The sequence below is a fragment of the Ambystoma mexicanum genome, chromosome 2p, assembly GCF_040938575.1.
Source record: "Ambystoma mexicanum isolate Mex_15411 chromosome 2p, UKY_AmexF1_1, whole genome shotgun sequence".
NCBI classification, from domain to species: domain Eukaryota; kingdom Metazoa; phylum Chordata; class Amphibia; order Caudata; family Ambystomatidae; genus Ambystoma; species Ambystoma mexicanum.
This window is the reverse complement of record NC_090923.1, coordinates 263808335-263830181: the sequence shown is the minus strand read 5'-3', so window position 1 is coordinate 263830181 and position 21847 is coordinate 263808335. Positions and strand designations below refer to the sequence as shown.

Sequence of the window (21847 nt, the reverse complement as noted above, 5' to 3'; positions counted from 1 at the left end):
CCCCTACAGACCCAGTGATGGTGAATGCATAGGAGGACTCCCAGTCATGTAGGACATGTGTCGTAGGACTACTGCCTATGTTGTTCATCAGCCCTTGTTGCATGCCATGGTGCTAATGCCTGTTTCCATTTATCTCTTTCATGTCTTTGCAGGGGACGAAGCACTTGTTGATGCTGGGGATGTGGTGGTGGAGCCGTCCCAGGAGGGCAACCCGGGCCGACCTACCACAAGTGAGGGACGTGGTGTGTTTGTGGGTGAAAACCCACAAGTGCTGCAGGCCGTGCTGTCGAGGGGTGTCTCTGGGGGTTCCTCCCCCGAGCAGTATTCAGGTGTAGACTCGGAGGATGACACCTATGTGCAGTCGCAGGTGAGTGTTCTTGGGAGAGAATCTCCTCTGTCCGACCCACCTGCAGCCAGGCCATTGGCCTCAATGGGGATGTCAGTGTCGGCAGATCAGCCTCCGGTGGTTACGGATGCAGGGCCACACCACCCAATCTCTGATCCTGTTCCTGGGGCTGCAGATCAGAGAGGGAATGCAGTCCTGCAGCCTGAGGCCTTGCCGGCACAGCAAGGCGCAGTCCGCCTTGCCCCAGGCAGGTGTGGTGCCCGTCAACGTGGTGGCCGTATGCCACCTGGCAATACCGTATGGGAGCAATCCATCTACGGTATGGCCACCCAACAGGCAGCATCATCCGAGATGATTGCACAGGCCATGGATAGGGTGGCCACTTCCATTGTCCCCCCAGAAAGGCTGATGGAGCGACTGGAGCAGGCTACAGAGTCCATCTGCCAGGCACACAGGGAGGATATGTTGGCGTCCAACATGGACAGGCGGGCGGCACTGGCGACTCTGGGGGAATCACTTTCCATGGAGTCCCAGCGCCACAGGGAAGCCCTGAGGGAAGAACTCCGTCACCTCAGGTCGACCCTGTTAGAGCTTGAGGCTTCATCCCATAGAAGGACAGAGGAGCAGCTGGAGCGTCTGACACGGACGCTCTCGGCCGAGATGCAGGCAACTCGTGCGGAGGTCAGGTCATCCCGGGAGTTACTGCATGGGGACCTCCGCATGATTATAACCCAGAACCAGAACTACCAGACCCGCCTGCTTGCAGCCATGGAGGAGCAAACTCGTGCTTTGCGTGGGCTGCCTCCCATTGTCACACCATCTTCTGAGGCAGCTCCCCCACCTCCAGAGTCAGCTGCAGGGTCTGGGCAGAGCCATAGCGACTCATCTCCCACAACAGAGTAGCCGTGTGGGCCACGAGCCTATGGGGTGTTTTCCTTTCCCATGATCCACACAGGTGGATTGTGGCGTGCATCCTGTCCTCGGACCTCATAGGTGCCCCCCCCCCCCCCCGCCGGCCCTTTCATGGCCATTTTTTCTCTTTTTCATTTTTATTTTGCAAGAGTGTTGCCTTGTGTGGGTACCTGGGCATACACTGTATTGTGGCTGGGCACATGCAGGCTTGTCCTGAGTTTGGTTTCGATGCTTGGGTAGCAGACATCCACACCCCTCCTGCTTCCCTTTCCATGGGCTTGCAAAGGGTGTGCCCAAGTGACAGCAAATTACACGGTGACATTGGACTCCCATGACCTGTTGGCCAGTCCATAGTCAATACTGTGTAGACATTCATAGTGTTCATTGTTGTTGCACCTAACTATGCATGATGGTATGATATGTGCCTCTACTTACATATGTTGCTCATGTTTTGCAGGTATTTCACACAGATCTTCACAAGGGCATACTCTCTGGAGTCACACTACATGTCGGTAGATGTGCACTGACACTTTTGCATGGCGCCATCACTGTACACCTGGACGGTGAGGACATACCAGCAGATTCAGGTAATGAGACTACCATTGATTACATGCAATGTGTCTTGTTTGGGTGGGCTTCAGGGTGGGTTGGTGTGTAATTTGATAGAAATTACTCTTACACAGGTGTGTAGTAGTGGCCCCAGGGCGGTTAGCTGCTCAAGTGCGGCTATGTTCCATTTTGGGCACTGCTATTTGTGACACTGGTGTCATGTTGTGATGGCCAGTTTGTTTGCTGTCACATACCATGACATGGTGTCCTCAGTGGCGGGACTGTGAAGGGAGTGGGTGACATGGCAATGTTGTCATGTAGTGAATCGCCTGTGGCAATGCATTGTAGATTGATGGAGTTGTGTCTTTGCATTGTGATGCATAGCTGGTGTATGTGTAGCTAGGGGTGCACACATATTGACACTTCCATGTTAACAATCTCAGGCTGATGTGTATCTGACAGTTCATTGTCAAGTAATTTTCAGACATTGTCAGGTAGAGTCATCATTGATTGTCAGATGGTATGTGCCAGAGCAGTGTGCACTAGCCAGCACTGTGATTCCTAGGTGAAGAAGTTTGCCACCAGTTGCGTACGGGCTGCCTCCCCCCGTGCCCTTTCCCCTCCCATGCGCAGCGGGCGTGCATGTGGTTGTGGATGTGGGGGCACCACCATGTCCACGGGCAGGCCCCGGCGTGTTGCAACGTTGTGCAGGACACATGCTGCCACTATGATCCTGCACACTATTCGGGGAGCATATAACAGCTGCCCGCCAGAACGGTCAAGGGAGCGAAAGCGTGACTTCAGCACTCCGAATGTGCGCTCCACTATGCCCCGTGTAGCAATGTGGGCTGTGTTGTACCTTACCTGGGGTGGCGTGGTGGGGTTCCGTATTGGGGTCATCATGTGGGGGCTGATAGGGTAGGCACTGTCCCCTGCGGAGGTGGTGATGGGTATCATTAGTGGTGTTGTGTCATGACCCAGTATCTGACATGCATGCATGTGGAGTGGCATTCATGCTCACCAAGCAGCCATGTATCTCCATGCTGGCCAGCCTCTAGGTCCCGGCATAGGGTAGACATTCTGTAGATGAAGCTGTCGTGGGTGGACCCTGGATAGTTGGCATATACTGATGTGATGATTCCCTTGCCATTGCATACAACTTGGACGTTGATGGAATGCCAGTGCTTGCGGTTTCTATAGATGTGCTCTGTTGCCCTGGGAGGACGTAGAGCCACATGTGTGCAGTCAATAGCACCAAGCACTTTGGGGATTTGAGCCACACCATAGAATTCCTGGATGCACGTCCGCCTTTCTGCATGAGTCCTGGGGAGATATATGTGCCTGCGGACTGAGGGCCGTGCAGTGATGATGTTCAAGACCTGGTGTAGGCAGCGTGACTGCGTGGCCTGTGACACACCACCCACTATGGCACTTGTCCGCTGAAAGGATCCAGTGGCCAAGAAGTGCAGTACATTCAGGACCTTCTGCAGGGGGCTGAGTGCTTGGGAGCACAGGGTGGGTGATGTGAGGTCATCCTCCCACTCACTGACCAGGTCCAGTATGATGTGTGCTGGAAACCTGTACCTCCCATACACCTGGTCATCAGGCATCCCGAATAGGCTGGTTCTGGGTGTGAATATTCTGGCCCTGACTCTCCTCCTCATCCTCCTTTGGTAGCCCACTGCCACTGCTGCTAGGAACGGTATGTTCATCCTGGCATCTGGCTTGTTTATTGAAAAGTGCGCAAATTAATGCCTTGCGCGTGTAGTAGGCAGCGTGTGAGCCTCGCACCCCTGGAATCGAGTTCCCACTCCAATCGCGTGTATATATTCCCACGCTGCAGGCATACAGGTGCGCTGACGTACTTGCCTGTGTAAGGGGCCGCGCGGCCCTGAAATACACGTACATAGGCCAATGGCGTGTACGCGCACTTTTGGCCAATTACACGCGATGAAATACACGTACATAGGCCAATGGCGTGAACGCGCACTTTTGGCCAATTACACGCGATTACACTCAGACGTGCAGGATTTCCACGTGTGCTCCGTCTTCACGTGCTGAGTGGGGAACGCCCGTGCGGATCACGTCAGACGCGCTCACGCGATGAGGGACTCTGGTCCAATAGAATCGCGTATGCGTGCTGACGCACTTACGCGCTAAGGGCCTTTCCTCGGATTTCACGCTGACGTGCAGGAATTTCACGTGCCAAATCACTCCGTATCAAGCTGGCCACCCGAAAACACACGGAACACCACGCTCCTGCCCCGAAGGCCGAGTTACTGCCCCCCAAGTGCCCTGAGCAGCCTCCCACGTGCTATCTGCTGCTGCCTGCCTGCCTGCCTGCCTGCTGCCACCGTGCCCTGCCATTTGGTGCCTGCACATCAGCCATCTGCAGGGGTCCAGTTGCTGTGTCCACCCCTGCTGGAACTGAAGACTCCCAACTGGGATTACATCGCTCCACAGCCCAGCCCCAGGACCCAGTTGCCCACCCACACCTGCCTCTGGGGTTGCCATGTCGGGCACTTCTACATCTGGCACCAGTGGCAACCCCAGGCCAGAGGGGCAGAGGGGCACCAGCTTCACTGCCACCGAAGTTGGTGTCCTGGTGGAGCATGTCCTGGGGCAGTATGATGCCCTCTTCGGATCGTCCCGCGCCAGCAAGGAAGGACGGGAGAGGATCTGGGCCGACTGTGTGGTTGCCATCAACGCGGAGGGGGTGGCAACCCGCAACGTCTTGAAGATCAAGAAGCGCTGGGAGGACTTGAGGTCCAGGACCCTTGTGAAGGCCCGGCGCCTCGTGGAGGGGGGCCGGGGCCACATGAGTACCATCCAGAAGAGGGTCCTGGAACGCGTACGCCCAGCGCTCCACGCCCAGATCCTTGAGAGGGAGACCCGTCTGGAGTTGAGCGGTAAGTGTCCAGGCATCACTGTGTGAGACAGGGCATGTTGCGGTGTGCTGGTTCTATGATACTTGCCTGTATGTGTGCCATGTGCCATATATGCATGTATGTGTGCTGGGACATCATGGTACTGCCTGTGCGACCAGTGATGTGTGACCCACATGGTTGTTGCATGTGTAGAAATGCGGCATGGGGAGCACTATGCAGATTTGGGACATGAGAGCATGGCAGTCTCTGTACCTGGACATGGATGGGGGTGAGGATGGGTGCTGATGCCAGGTACATATATGGTAGCCATGTCTGTGTGCCTGACCTGCATGTCTGTGACTTGTGCATGCCATGGATGCATGACTCATGTGTGTGACAATGCACAGATTCAGTGACGCACCCACCTTACCCTTGTTTTGCCTGTGTTTGGTGTGATTGTGGCCAGATGGATGTGACTGAGGTGTAGTGTGTGCATGTGATATGCATGAGCCATGATGCATGTGAGTTACATTTCATTGAATGTTTCAATAGTCATTTGGACATGCATGGAAATGTGCATGGCATGCACCATGCCTGTTACTGTGTGTGTTTCGCCTGCACTGACCCATGTGTTGTGGAGGGACATGATGGAAGTGTACTTTGACAGGGGTGCTCATCTGCTATTGCTTCCTGTCTAGGGGACCATTGTACAGTAGCCTGATGCTTGTGTTCTTTGTCTCCCTCTACGCAGCGGCTAGTGAAGAAGAGGGCGGAGACGGCGCTGTGGAGCAAGGCGGCGGGGATGCCCCCACGGCTGCAGCGGAAGGGGTGGGTGAGCCCCCACAGGGGCCTGCTACGGCGGGAGACGGTGAGGAGCCATCCAGGTTGGTGGTTTGCACAGAGGAGGAGGAGGCCGACACTGGTGCACACATGGGCCCTGGTGGGAGCATCCCTGCTGGTGCAAGTGGTGCAGTCCAGGGCCAGGGGCAGGAGGCAGCACAGGTCACCGTGGAGGGGCCTGTGCATGTCGCTGTCCCTGACCCTGTGAGTGCACCACCATGCACCAGCAGGGATGCCCCGTCCCAGGCCCGTCCGCAGGTAGAGGGGATGTCCATGTCAACTGACTCCCCTCCACCTGCGGCCGTGGGAACCCCTGGCCGCGTGGAGCAGGTCCTGATTGGGGTCGCGATGCGCACGGCTGTGATTCGTGATGCCGTGCGTGCTTCCCGGGAGGAGCACGCACGTCATCACGAAGTGCACCGTGCCGACGTGGCCCAATTGGGATCGGCCATGTTCGGGGGGTTCCTGCATGTGTTGGCCAATCTGACGGCCCTCTCCTCCTCTGTGCAGGCTATCCACCAGTCGTTCTCCTTGCCGTCTTCCGGCCCAGATGCCACCATGGCCCCCTGTGGACCTGCCCCAACCAATGCAGCCAGCTCGGTGGGGATCCCATCCCTGCCGCAGTTGGGAGTCGGAGGTCCAGCAGGGGTGGACGACACAGCAAGTGGACCCCAGCAGATGGAAGATGTGCCGGCATCATCGGGCAGGGCACGTGCACGACGGCGTCGGTGGTTACCATCAGCCTGGATGCCGTCGTGCTGGCAGAGGCAGTGGCGTCGCAGGCAGCAGCGGGCTCGACGTGGGAGGCATCATGGCTCAGGGCCATCAAGATCGGAGGGGCAGGCATCGGCCGGAGGGCAGGGCAACCCTGGCATGGCGGTGTGTTCCGTGTGGGAGGAGTTTGGCCAGCGGATAGATGCGGAGCGGCAGCGGGCGGAAGAGGAGCGGCTCGCCATGGCCAGGGCGGAGATCTCCATGCATCAGGCATTGAGGCGGGCTGCGTGCCTCGAGGAGGCTCGCAGGGAATTTGGAGAGCACATGGGGTTGTCCCTGCGAGACCTCGGGGCCAGGACTGAGTCCCGCCTCCAGGACATAGACATGGAGTTCGAGGATGCCCTGGCCAACATCACCAAGTGAGCCGCAGGACTAGCCCGCTGCCTCTGTATATAGTTTTTTAGTTAGTTAGTGCTAGGTTTCCTTTATTTGAAATTTTTTTTTGGACCGCTTGGACAATGGCCACTTCTTTGTACATATTTTTTTAGATAGTTAGTATTAGGTTTAATTAGTGGTGTTGGGCTCATGGACCCTTGAACAATCCTGTAAATATTGTTTTTTTTTTTTTGAGATAATTTATTTTTACTTTCATATTGGTCACACCATGTCGTAATGGTTTATGTTTCATTTCATTCTACTTGTGTTTACTTTGGACAAAATCGATTCTTTTTTCTATCCTTTGTTTTTTGGTTTCTAATTTTTGTTCCCGGACATGGACCTTTTATTTGCTTTCCCAGATAGTTGTCAGAGTTTACTTTTATTTTTTTTTTTTAATACATTTTTATATTATCTTACACTTGTGTCATTTTTTCTTTGATTTCTTACATGCCATGATATGGGTTTTGACATTGACTTGCACCCATTGTGTATGTGTGTGTGGCGGACATGTGTTCTTTTGCTTATTTGCCTTTGGGGTTGTGTCATGTGATTGCATTCACTATGTGGGTGCATGCAATCCTTGCCTGGGTGTTTGTGCTGGGTATGCTGGTCATTACTGCCATTATTGTGTATCGTCAGGACCAGGGGCCAGGGGGACATGGGTGGGGGCCTGCTGGCAGGTTGGCCACAGTGCTGGGGGTGGGGGTGGTGGGAGACATGGGTTGCCCATGGGTGGGGGCCTGCTGGCAGGTTGGCCACAGTGCTGGGGGTGGGGGTGGTGGGAGACATGGGTTGCCCATGGGTGGGGGCCTGCTGGCAGGTTGCCCACAGTGCTGGGGGTGGGGGTGGTGGGAGACATGGGTTGCCCATGGGTGGGGGCCTGCTGGCAGGTTGGCCACAGTGCTGGGGGTGGGGGTGGTGGGAGACATGGGTTGCCCATGGGTGGGGGCCTGCTGGCAGGTTGGCCACAGTGCTGGGGGTGGGGGTGGTGGGAGACATGGGTTGCCCATGGGTGGGGGCCTGCTGGCAGGTTGCCCACAGTGCTGGGGGTGGGGGTGGTGGGAGACATGGGTTGCCCATGGGTGGGGGCCTGCTGGCAGGTTGCCCACAGTGCTGGGGGTGGTGGGAGACATGGGTTGCCCATGGGTGGGGGCCTGCTGGCAGGTTGCCCACAGTGCTGGGGGTGGGGGTGGTGGGAGACATGGGTTGCCCATGGGTGGGGGCCTGCTGGCAGGTTGGCCACAGTGCTGGGGGTGGGGGTGGTGGGAGACATGGGTTGCCCATGGGTGGGGGCCTGCTGGCAGGTTGCCCACAGTGCTGGGGGTGGGGGTGGTGGGAGACATGGGTTGCCCATGGGTGGGGGCCTGCTGGCAGGTTGCCCACAGTGCTGGGGGTGGGGGTGGTGGGAGACATGGGTTGCCCATGGGTGGGGGCCTGCTGGCAGGTTGCCCACAGTGCTGGGGGTGGTGGGAGACATGGGTTGCCCATGGGTGGGGGCCTGCTGGCAGGTTGCCCACAGTGCTGGGGGTGGGGGTGGTGGGAGACATGGGTTGCCCATGGGTGGGGGCCTGCTGGCAGGTTGGCCACAGTGCTGGGGGTGGGGGTGGTGGGAGACATGGGTTGCCCATGGGTGGGGGCCTGCTGGCAGGTTGCCCACAGTGCTGGGGGTGGTGGGAGACATGGGTTGACCATGGGTGGGGGCCTGCTGGCAGGTTGGCCACAGTGCTGGGGGTGGGGGTGGTGGGAGACATGGGTTGCCCATGGGTGGGGGCCTGCTGGCAGGTTGCCCACAGTGCTGGGGGTGGGGGTGGTGGGAGACATGAGCAGGTGTGCAGGGTAGTTCCCTGTGGTGTGTGCTGCCTGCAGGGGCCGTGGAGGGTGTACAGGTAATGCCTGGGAGCACACAGCCAAATCGCGTGTGCAACTTCCCGCGCACCCCTCGATTCCACGTTCCCTGCCATATCGCGTGTGCAACTTCCCGCGCACCCCTCGATTCCACGTTCCCTGCCATATCGCGTGTGGGACTTCCCGCGCGCCCCTGAACTCCACGTACCCGGCCATTTCGCGTGTGCAACTTCCCGCGCACCCCTCGAATCCACGTTCCCTGCCATATCGCGTGTGGGACTTCCCGCGCGCCCCTGAACTCCACGTACCCGGCCATTTCGCGTGTGCAACTTCCCGCGCACCCCTCGATTCCACGTTCCCTGCCATATCGCGTGTGGGACTTCCCGCGCGCCCCTGAAATCCACGTACCCGGCCATTTCGCGTGTGCAACTTCCCGCGCACCCCTCGATTCCACGTTCCCTGCCATATCGCGTGTGGGACTTCCCGCGCGCCCCTGAACTCCACGTACCCGGCCATTTCGCGTGTGCAACTTCCCGCGCACCCCTCGATTCCACGTTCCCTGCCATATCGCGTGTGGGACTTCCCGCGCGCCCCTGAAATCCACGTACCCGGCCATTTCGCGTGTGCAACTTCCCGCGCACCCCTCGAATCCACGTTCCCTGCCATATCGCGTGTGGGACTTCCCGCGCGCCCCTGAACTCCACGTACCCGGCCATTTCGCGTGTGCAACTTCCCGCGCACCCCTCGATTCCACGTTCCCTGCCATATCGCGTGTGGGACTTCCCGCGCGCCCCTGAAATCCACGTACCCGGCCATTTCGCGTGTGCAACTTCCCGCGCACCCCTCGATTCCACGTTCCCTGCCATATCGCGTGTGGGACTTCCCGCGCGCCCCTGAACTCCACGTACCCGGCCATTTCGCGTGTGCAACTTCCCGCGCACCCCTCGATTCCACGTTCCCTGCCATATCGCGTGTGGGACTTCCCGCGCGCCCCTGAAATCCACGTACCCGGCCATTTCGCGTGTGCAACTTCCCGCGCACCCCTCGAATCCACGTTCCCTGCCATATCGCGTGTGGGACTTCCCGCGCGCCCCTGAACTCCACGTACCCGGCCATTTCGCGTGTGCAACTTCCCGCGCACCCCTCGATTCCACGTTCCCTGCCATATCGCGTGTGGGACTTCCCGCGCGCCCCTGAAATCCACGTACCCGGCCATTTCGCGTGTGCAACTTCCCGCGCACCCCTCGATTCCACGTTCCCTGCCATATCGCGTGTGGGACTTCCCGCGCGCCCCTGAACTCCACGTACCCGGCCATTTCGCGTGTGCAACTTCCCGCGCACCCCTCGATTCCACGTTCCCTGCCATATCGCGTGTGGGACTTCCCGCGCGCCCCTGAAATCCACGTACCCGGCCATTTCGCGTGTGCAACTTCCCGCGCACCCCTCGATTCCACGTTCCCTGCCATATCGCGTGTGGGACTTCCCGCGCGCCCCTGAACTCCACGTACCCGGCCATTTCGCGTGTGCAACTTCCCGCGCACCCCTCGATTCCACGTTCCCTGCCATATCGCGTGTGGGACTTCCCGCGCGCCCCTGAAATCCACGTACCCGGCCATTTCGCGTGTGCAACTTCCCGCGCACCCCTCGATTCCACGTTCCCTGCCATATCGCGTGTGGGACTTACCGCGCACCCCGGTATGCACGCACACGTTTATTTTTTCTCTCTGCGCGTGTCTGTGTTTGTGGGTACCCCTTTGTACGTCATTTGTCCAGGAGGGCAACAGTATTGTACATTGGTTATGTCTGTATATAGGTGCTATTTGTTGGCGCGCCTTTTAGCGCACATTTCTTGCAGGCGCAGACACGCTACCGCCTGCTTTCTTGTGGCGGTCGTGTTTGTGCCTGTTTGTGCCTGTGCGCTGCTTTGAGCGTGCGTTTTATTGCCCTATTCTATTCCATGAATACGTGTTGTATGCGAGCGTGTGGGCGTTCCGCGCACTTGCCTCCTGGACTTTCCCCGTGCCGCCCACATTCTTCCCCATTCCGAGTGTTGTGCCCCATTTTATTCCCCATTCCGAGTGTCCCGCCCTGTGTTCCGCCTACTTTAGAGCTGTGCGCTGCGCTCGGAGTGATGGCGCAGTGGCCGTGGCGCACGACGTTGGTTGACCTGTGCGCCGGCCTGCGCCGCGCGCTTTTTCGGCGCACGTCCTCTGCTTTTCTTGCGCACGGACTTCCATGAATCGACGTGCGCTGGTTTCCCTGCGCTTTGCGCTGATTTTCGGCGCAGCGCACGTATTGGCCCCTCTGCGCCGGGATTTTCGGCGCACATTTATTCCATGAATCGGCCTGTAAATATCTGAACACATGACTGACTATGCCCAGCTTTCTAGGCCTTTCAAAGGCCATGAACTCCATATATTTAAATAATCTAAACTTTAGTGGTACTCTCTTTGCCAGGGTCCAAACGAAGGAAATGTATAAAAACACATGCGTCTCATTCATGGCAAAATGCATTCTTTGTGTGTGACATACCCTGTCGTAAATACCCAATTTCAACCTATTTTGAAAGCTTTCGCCTGCAGTTTACATAAATCTCTGCAGCACGTACGTTAACCAATTGAGATAACTTTCTACAGAATGTTTTGTGCTTTCCAATTTGATATTATTCACAGATGCAAATATCTCAATTTACTCTTGTTAATCACCTCTCCAGCCCGACTATATATAAAAAAAACACTTTTCACAAATGAAAGGAAGGTGAACATGTTATATATTTGGCTCACTATCGTCTCCATCATTGTGTCACTGGTTTCTTGAAATAAAAAAGCATGCATCGTTATTTTCCTCACAGTTTGTCACCCTTTTCATTAAGTTGCTTTAGTCTTAAGCAAATAAAAAAGGGGACAGACCAGTGTAAATAATTTTCTTTATAAAATGCAGTATTTTCCTGGTAATCATCCAGCATGGGTAGACTCTCACAGTACCTTTCAATCTGCTCTCCCATGTTCCCGCAGAATTATCATAGAAGCAGATACTTTGACCATTCTAAGTGTGACATCGGAGGACCAAGGTCTGTACTCCTGCATCGCCAGCACTTCACTTGATCACACTACAGCAGAATCACAGCTGGTTGTCCTTGGTAAGAGCAAGTTCCATGAGTTTATGCAGCTGTGTCTTCCAAGCCATGATTCAGATATGTTATACTCTAAATGTTGACACACAAGCAGAAACACACATTGTACACAAGTGTTGTGGTGCAAATGTCGTCAGATCTACACCTGTTTTTGGCCTGGAGGGTACAATGTGGCAACATAAGTGTGTGCAAGCAAACTGAAAAGTCAGTTGTATCTAAATATTTATCAAGCTCATTAGGCAGACATGTACTTAACATTTTGCGTTTTTTTTTAAATGTGATGATTTATCTAAATTGCACATAGTTTGAACATGTTTATTAGCCATGTTGTCTTATAGTAAGCAAGTGATTTAAGATTATATTTCTTTTCTGTAATACGGCCAAACATTATCAAATGTTTCATTGTCATTGTTTGCATTTCATTACAGTTGTGTTTAATGTTTACTAATTTATAAGCTGTAATTAAAGAATGTTATGTTATCGAGTCTGTGTAAAAGATCTAGCATTGGTAGCTTTGACTTTAATCTATTGTTGTGCTTCATAATTTGCCATACATTAAATGCCCTGTGTACCATTCTTAACCTTGTAAACCATTCAACAATCAAGGTGGACCTTGATGCAAGTTGAGCTCGATTTCAGAATATGGCATGAATGGCTTTCATTGGAGACAAATCTTCTGAAAAATGCCACAAAGAAAGCTCAATCTGGTACACTGAATGTATACAATTCCCTCAACATATTGTTCTACGTTTTTGGGTAAAGGTTCAATGGTGGACTTTCTTTATTAATCCTTCCATTTTCTGCTCCTACTAATTGTTTTCCATACAGGCAGAATGGTGCTATATCCCAAAACATGCACCAAGATATAAATCCTGCAGTGAATTGCACTTAGCCTGAAAGGTATCATTCTACTGCTTAAACCATCACCCCAAATTAATTAATATATTTAAAATATTGCATATGTAAAATTAGAAACACGTGTTGATTGTAACCCCAATTAGTAGCCCCATCTCGGTGAAAGCCTTTGCTAATGTAAAATTGAAATGGCTTTCAAACCCTCACCTTAAATTTGAAAGACAGAACCTCACATGTTTGTGGGTTAAATTCCACTGGTATAAATGTATATTCTGGCCACATTAAAGAAATTTAAGATTTTAATTTGCAAAGCACATGCTCATAATAATGTTTTGTGAGTGTGGCCATTAGGCATATGTATTTAGTCTGGCCATGATAATAAATGAAATAATTTGGTTGAGTTAACATCCAAAGTCATTTCTGATCCTAAATATGATGAAGTAAAAGTTCTTGTAATAACCCGAAATTCATCATTTTGTGATCCTCTCAAAATCATGAAGCCTATTTTCTGGAACTTAATCTGATTTTTGTCTGACTGACTTTAATGTCAAGAATATTTGTTTTAATGTTTTAGTAAATTCACAAGTAAGGATATACAGATGCTCAACCCCACACAATAAATATCACTTGTGATACTGCACAGATAAAGTTTGTGTTGGGGCCTTATGGTCATATCGTATCACACCAGCATCATTGAATTGCCTTACCTTAAAGTTGAGTTGGATATGCCATGAAGCTTTTTGGAATAAACAACATAAGATTCCAATGTATTGTATAGCTAAACATGCAATCACTGCAGGAATGCAGCACCATGATGTTGACATGTCGCTCATTTTATCAATGAACTATGATGTGTGGCTGGATCAGCAACGGGTATCCTTAGAGCCTGATGGCACCTGCCATGATTCAAATGTAATTTTTTCTGGACAGTGGTCTATCGTTTTCCGACCCTTACATTTTCAACCTGGATGTTTAAATTGATAAGAATATGACGGATATAATGTATGACGTAAACTAAAAACAACATCATGGTTAAATGAAAAAAGGTAAATGTGAATAAGCTCAATATGAATTGATTAACAACATAGGGGGTTTTTTAAGACGCTTTGTTCGGTTTTTAGGTGCATCCACGGCACAACCACTAGATACTTTGTGTCAAAAGTCGCTACTTATCAACCTGAATGATGTTTGCATTCGTCTAAACCACAGCTATTGGTGGTCCCCCACTCAAACTTGGTTACGTGGGGTGATAGACGCTTCTCCGATGCAGGGTCAAGAGCGTGGAATACTCTACCATTGGAACTCTATAACACTAAATCTTTGTCGGAGTTTAGAAAACGTTTGAAAACGTATCCTTTTATCTAAAATATAGCAGTCTGTGCTGGTTCTCTATCATTGTGTGAGTTTACCACCTGGACCCAGGTGCAATCTTTTTTAGCCGGTTCCTTTTCACGGATATCCGCTATACACATTTTCCAAATACAAATACATTAACACTTTAGGGAAGCCAAACCAACTACACATGTTATTAGTAATTTATAAGGCAATGCCTATTGAGTACACATGCCTTTCATTTATTGCCAAGGACTATGGACAATTATGAATGTAGCAGATTTTCTCACTTAATACACAAGATCCCCATCACTGGTTACATTGCAGTGTTAAGAATGAGTAAACAAGATATCTCCCAAAATCACTCATTACTAGTAATGGCCAGGTGTCTAAGAAGCAAACAGGAATGAGAGTTGACATTAGAGTAATTTCATAATTTGCAATATTTATCTTTTGCTTTGATACTGTTCAAAGGTGATAATGAATGTCTTCACTTATTTTATCCTAAATAGATATATCAGCCCTCTGAGGGCCAGTGGTACTGGAGGCTTGTAGGTGGACACCTGCAGCACCACTGACATTGGTTAACAGAAGATGTAATACTTGTTTCATCAATTTAACTTCATCTCTTTCCCCATCACAAGAGAACAGAGTGCCAATAGTGTGCTTAGTATGAGGTACACAAAGGAATACATTCCTGCACTGGTATAGGGTCCTTCCTTGGAGGAACTATAGTTCTCTTTCAATTGGGAGTGTACGCAGAGCTCCACCGAGTAGCATGGAACCCTTTTCCTACTGGGAGCTTGGAGCATGCAGGGAGTAAGTATTAATGACCTATGAACTGGGATCTGCACTGGATTCATGTGGCAGGGACATGAAGTCAGGCACACAGGTGCGGAAGGCAGAGTAAGGTAATAAAAGAAAGGGTTAGATAGGAAGGAAATTGGTATGAGCAGGGCGGTGCCAAAAGCTGAAGGAAAAGAGAGGTAGGTTATCAGAGGAGAGACAATGGAAACAAGATCTGAGAAGGGAAAGTAGGAAATGGAATGGAAAGGTGGGAGGCAGATAGGGGAGGGAGCGAAGATTAAGAAGACAAGGGTATACAATTCAAATAGAGAAGAAGCAAAAGCTTGGGGAGGAAGTGACGTAATGAGAATAATATGATTTGGTGATCTATTAAAGAGAGAATATTAAGTGTTAGAGAGTGAGAGAGGCCAACACAGAGAGGTTAAAGGAATGAAAAGTGATAAGAGAAGGTAAACAGTGAGAAGTAGCAGAAGACACCATAAAGGCCTTATCTAAAAATACTGTCTATAAAACCCCTTGAAATGCATTTGCCTCTATGGTAGCACATCATTACATTAAGATGATTAAATTGACATCCAAAAATTCAATAAACACGAACTTGCATGAGTGTATATAAAAATATATTTCAAATGTTAAACTAATGCTACATATATGGAGTCTTGTTGAGAGTCATGAATAGAAAGGATGAGGACATTGACAAATGCTACACATTCATTTAATAGTAAAGACTGGGGTGTGCTCTAGTGGCAAAGGGTGGAGCGGTTAACTGCTGAAGAGCATCTTGTTTCTGATCTAGGGTAAGTCTATCACCGCAGACTTGCCTTTACAGATGTGTGTGTTTGTTGATTTATTTTAGATGTTCCTGATACCCCAAGTAATATTCACTTATCAGAGAAGCGGAACCAGAGTGTTCAATTATCGTGGAAAGCTGGAAATAGTCACAACAGTCCAACTAAAGGTAAACACTTTTAATAGAAAGGAAATTATCATTGGTTTCAAACATCTAAAATAATGTGCTTTACTCAATTTTGCACTTATACCAAGTACAAATGTTGTCCCTGAAGGACACGTTTAGTTGTGCCATTGGATATCTGACATCATCAAGAAATAACAAAGAACTTTGCAATCTTAGATAAGATCAGGAAAGGATGACATAGATTCTCACGTCCAACACTGGCCATAAAAGATCCCTGCATACCTGTGAAATTTGAAAGGTTAAATCATCAGAGTTCCGGGGTATTTATATGCACTTACTTACCGTGGGTCATCCTATACCTAGCCTGTCTGGTGCAGAATCAATCTGCTCTACTTCTTGATCGATACTTGCTGTACTTGGCGATTTTGTTCGAACAGTACTTCCTTTTATACTTGTTTTGTACGATTCAATTGCTTAGCATAATACAAGGTCTGCCTGGTAATGTGATCAGATTGTCTGAAGGACACATCTAAATGAGCAGTGACGAATGCCTTCAATAAATAGTACATCCCACTATGTCTATGGTTCCTCTTCGAGAACAGGTCATTTAGTCATAGAGACGCATAACAGAAGTAACTGGTGCCTCTATTACAGCAGGTAGAGACTTTATGGAAGCTTCCCATAGTGTTTAACGAGATACAAAGGCACTCAATAAAGTGTAGAGTGAGTTGCCATAGCAGTCTCTCATAGGGTACACTGAGGAGAAACTGGGGATTCATTTATAGCAGTCACAAGGGGTCACTGGATGTCCCCGTAGATTACACAGGGTCCATGCATCCATGCGTCTTGGATAAAGACCATTTTAAATACGAGACAATCACTGAATATCGTCAAAGAGCAAACAGATGGAGCACTGGTTCTTCTCATAAGTACACCTGGAAATCCATGCAGTATCATCTTTGTCTCTCTGAGCAGGTAATTAGATTCCCATGAAGAGATGGTGGATTTACTGAAGCTACCACATGGTTAAGCCATATACACCTAGATGAGGAGTCACACAAAATGCAATTAAACACGACGTCTTCAATGTGTTTTTATGAGTAAATAACTGGGAAAAACTGAGATTGCACTCCTGGTCGCTCTGAAGCAGACTACAAAATCGCTGATGCACCATAAAGAGCAAGTGGAGGAAACATTGCTTTTCTTCACACAGATGGGTGAACAGACACTGGTGCATCCGATGAAGAGTGCATAGGATGGTCTACTGGGTCACAGGTATTTTCTGTAGAGCATGCATATTACTCATAGTGCAGGCACTGCTGCTCAGAGGTTAGCATGTTGACAAGACAATATGCATTCCAAAGTAATTCATTACAACTGAGTAGTCAGTGCCACTGATCTCCATGAAGCAAGTAATATGTTCTCACAATAGAGCAGCATATGTATGTCTTGCACTCAGCAGACTGTTAATTGATCAGTCACTGACTCTCCTCAAAGGAGAGACCAATGCAAGGTATTGAATAGAGCAGCATTTTAACGAGTATTCAATACTACTCCACATATAGCAGGTAGCAGGTGATATGCTTCCAAGAGCTGATTGACAAGTCACTATCTCAGCCATAGAGAAAGATGAATAAAGGCATGTGTTGCACGAATCTGAAGATGGAACATTCAATGTATTGCATATGACATGATGTTATCATTAATGCATTTATTAAGTGTTTCCATGCATAACATTGTAATAGTTCCTGTTTTGAAGAGAATCTGATCAGGTGATTTTGTTTACCCCTGTCACACACTGTTTTTAAAATTATATTATCCTGCCTCATTGCAGAATTCATTATTGAATATGAAGAAAGCAAATGGGAGGCTGGAAAGTGGCAAATTCTGACAAGGGTTCCAGGAAACGAAACTTCGGCAGATCTGTTACTAACACCAGCACTGAAATATCAGTTCCGCGTTTCAGCTGTTAATGCTGTGGGACGGAGCCAGCACAGCAAAGCCTCAGAGCGCTATGACGTTCCTCCTGCAGGTATTTCTATCATTGGGGTGCTTTTGTTTTCTGACTTTCATGGCTTAACATGGGCACCATCCTTTGTCTGGGGACAGTGGTTAGTTGTTTTAATCACTAGAGTGTCACCTTCACATATACTACAGAGTCACACTCTGGCATCTGTAGTTATGGTTGAGTTGGAGAATTACCATTTAGAAACATCAATAACTCATAACTAACAATTGGCGTATATTAGAACAATCTGATTAAAAACTCTTTTATGTGATATTACAAAAAATCATGCAAAAAATAATTTTAAAATACAGATATATACCTTAAACTATGACAGTGGTATTCAACATTTTGCTCTCCAGATCATTCAGACTACAATGCCCATGATACTTGGCTATTGACTATGCTGGTTAGGGATTGTCGGAGTTGTAGCTCAAAGCCAAACGGTTGCAAACTCCTGCACTATGACATATCACTGAATTGTGATTTCATCCAACATATAAGGTGAAATACAAGACCTCAAGAATACAATCTAAAGAACACAGCACTTAGAGTACTACACCTTAATCATTAAAAACAATTGAATCATTAAAAAAACGAGCGTGCCTGCTCTTCAGCAGCAGAATTTTCTCCCATTGTGCACGTGGTCCAGTCCTACATGTGTCTGATTCCTGGCCCTTCTTCAGTGGAATACTTGATTCTTTATCTTTATCTTAATCTCAGGCTTAGGTCTACACATAAAATAGAGATAAACTGCTCAGTAACCTACACCTCCTTGATACCTTCTTAAGAATACACGTTATATGTATAGTATCATCTTTGTTTGCATTATAATACAAAGTACACTTCTGGATATTCAACAGCTTCCTTCTTTCATCATTATGACACTCAATGGTCTATAGTTCTTTGACCCTGGGTCATCTGTAATAATGGCAATAATATTAAAACGTGATACTAAAAAATCGACAGATTTTGACAGAGATTAATGTTGCTTTTATTAAAGTATCAGCAGAGAAATACATAACTTAGAATAGTATGTTCAACTCTTCATATTCGTAAATCCTTAAAATGTTGGAATATCCAAGGCTGGAAAAACCAGTCTGTGGTGTCAATCCACTTACTTCATCATGCTTGATGGTTGCAGTGTTTTAATTGCTTCATTACATCATCATGTAAAATATGGTGTGTGGTCAACCACTGTATATAAAACAAGCGCTGAAAAAGCATCCAGTCTATCATTTGAATCCAAAATTGAAAAGATAACAAGGGCCCAAATTTCACTAAATGTTTGAAAAAGCGTGAATTACAAATTATTTTATTGGTTTTGTATAACGTGCCTAATACCATACCGAAGTTCAGTTTCCAAGCACGGATCCGGGATTCAAACCTTCTTCCAGGAACAGCGCATTGCCCCTGTGCCATCCTCCTTATATAATGGCTTCATGGGTTCATACCAATATGAGTATGAACCAATGTTAAATGAATAAGTCATAGTATGTGAGTCACAAATGATATCTCATGATTACAATATGGCAATAAAAAGGAGCCCTATTCATAATGTAAAATTGGAAGAGTAGTAAAGGCCAACATTGCACTAAGTATATGTGCAAGTAAATTCATATTAAAATACTAATAATGTCTTAATAGATTCATACCAGTATGAGTACGACTCACGTGGTAATGGAATGAAAAACTATCTCTAAGTCACAAGTGACAACAGATGATTACAGCATGGCAAATGATGGATTCCATCTAGAATTACATGATCATATTTGAATCATAGCTTATTTAACACTTTTATACCATTACATATTTTCATATGGTTCGAAGGAGGTTTGATGAACTGCAAAAAGCAGCACCATTGGTCCCAATGGTTCAAAGATATTCAAGCACAACAAATCAGGTTCAATGATGGTTTGACCCAGTAGAATGCAGGAAACCAGCTGCTTGTTTCTTCTGGAGCCATACGTGCTGATGCAGTGGATCGGGAACAAGATTGGTAATTGTTCTCTTTACTCGCAACCTGTGAGAGTCTTGTTAGCACCTGCTCCTTAACCTCCATTCAAGGCCTTGGGTACCAGGGCAGCTGGTAGAGAGTGGCACATCTCATCCACAAGAGCAGTTCACCCCTAAGGGGAATTCGTTCTGAGGTACTTGATGGTCCAAACATTAATCAACAGGTCAGGTAAAAGGTCAAAGGTCAGAGCGGAATGGATGAACGTAAGATAGCTTAAAGGGTCCAATCCCTGCCCCTGGGACAGTGACCTTTTATTACTGATGTCATATCCATAGTGCCTTGTTCTTCAGGAAGTGGAGGGGACAAGAAGGAGAGAGAATCCCATAAAAGAGAAAGGTGGAGAAACCTTTCCTCAAGCTGTCTTGTCGTCTTTGACTGCCCTACCTTCACCCTCCTATCTAGCGTCCTGCTTCAAAGGCTGTCTGCTGTGCCAACCCTTGGTGTGAGGCAGGCCTCGAGATGGAAGTGCATATTTGAAGGCAGGCTCCCAAGAGATGTCCTGGTGGGAGCTACCAGGAATGGTAGGGAGGAGTTTCCCATCCTCTCAGAGAGTCAACGATGTATAACATCTTGTATTTTGTCTCATTCACTCAAATGCAGACAGTCTGGCTTCTGATAATCCACATAGCCTCTCATAGCTGGTGTGAGCTCACATCATTGACACTGACATGCAACAAATCAGATATGAATTTAAAATATTTGTGAACTACCAGCCACCATATGAAAACCTAGGCATATCTTATATTTCCAGATTATACTGCCACCGGATAGTAGTTTTACCTAATTATTATGGTGCAGATTTAAATGCCACCTCTGTCTGCAGTGATGCTGCTGTCAGCTGCTGCTCTCAAGCAGGGCGCTTGTGACCTATGAACCTGCTATGTGCTATGTGCCACTGGAGAGCAGGAGCTTCAGATACAGAGACTGATACAGCAGAGAACAAGTTACACAATGCTTCTGGTATAGAACTTTATGGAAGGGGGTATCATTAGCAGGACACCCTTTGTAAAATGAAATTACCAACACAATGTTATTATTTAGAAGAATCAACAAAGCTAGGGCCTTCACGCACCAGATGGCAATTCATCAAAGATGGATAGGGGCCACAGTGAAAGGCCATGTCTGTTGGCATCTTGTCAGTTAGTAGGTAAGGGGAAATGTTGACCCAAATTCAAAACAGAATTACAATTTCAGCAGTTGTGATAAGTGTTAACATAGCTCAAACCCACTTGCCTACTTACTAACGAGATCCCAGCAGCTTAATGGATAACCGGGATAACTTGACATTCGAGAATATGTATATATACGCACAGAGTCTGGAATGTCAAGTTATACTGGTTGGAAGTGAATAATGTGCCATGTTTTCAGCTTCTAATTTAAGGTTTAGTGGGAACCTTGGAAGTATATGTTAACCATACAAACTGGTAAAGAGGTGTGGGCCTATAAATATCCATTGGTACATTTATTTGTATCTAAATACTAATAATAGCAAACACTTTTTGAAAGCCCATGAGATTCATCTAAGCACAGTTTGGCAGATAAATGAGAGCAAACTAATGAGCGGCGTTAAGTGCACCAATAACAAGACTCATGCATTCATAGTGGATGAGAACACAGAATGCTGATTACTAATAATAGGTAAGTAGTATAACTAAATCAGCACTAGAAACATATCCACATTCACTTTTGTTAATGAAACTCAGGATCGCCTGCACTTTACTTTTGAGACAATGGAGACAATGAAAGTAATGAGACAATGGAAAGTAATTCATATATGAAATACGGAACATTATCTGTAGCAAAGCAATTGAAATTCAAGGACAATCTACGAGGAAGCAATAGAAAGAACTTTGCCATGCCTTATACATTTAGGCACCTATCTATTAAACAGTCTCTCCCTGATCAGGTAAGTATGCCTAGTTCCTTGAAATGTAACAAGTCCCAAGAAGATACACGGGTCTTTAAAGTGGGAAAACCAATAGAGGCAAAGCCAAACGGTAATTAACATGTTCCAGTGATGCAAGAACTAAGGAAACTTTGAACGATGGGGAGTCCTTTGTAGGGGTAAAGTAAGGTTTTCACTCATAAAACCCAACTTTGTAGGGGGTGGAAACAAATACTCAGCTTCACTACCCTTACTCCAATTATGCTAGAAAACAATTCTAGGGTTTCTAGACTGCTGGGCTCACTTACTTCGATCGTTTGTTCCATTACAGTGGGACCCACAGGCAAACGTCTAGTTGACATTTTATGGTTGGGCTTTGGATCCTT

At 48.3% G+C, this 21847-nt stretch overlaps 1 protein-coding gene across 5 annotated transcripts in view; it reads left to right on the top strand.

Annotated features, from left to right (window-relative positions):
- Positions 1–21847, top strand: part of CHL1 (cell adhesion molecule L1 like) — a 780691-nt gene that overhangs the window by 634591 nt on the left and 124253 nt on the right. For all 5 annotated transcript variants that reach the window (XM_069643529.1, XM_069643531.1, XM_069643532.1 and 2 more), the window contains 3 exons: positions 11526–11650; positions 15495–15596; positions 17389–17586. In XM_069643529.1, coding sequence (XP_069499630.1) covers positions 11526–11650; positions 15495–15596; positions 17389–17586 — 425 coding nt within the window. The remainder of the gene's footprint in view (positions 1–11525; positions 11651–15494; positions 15597–17388; positions 17587–21847) is intronic.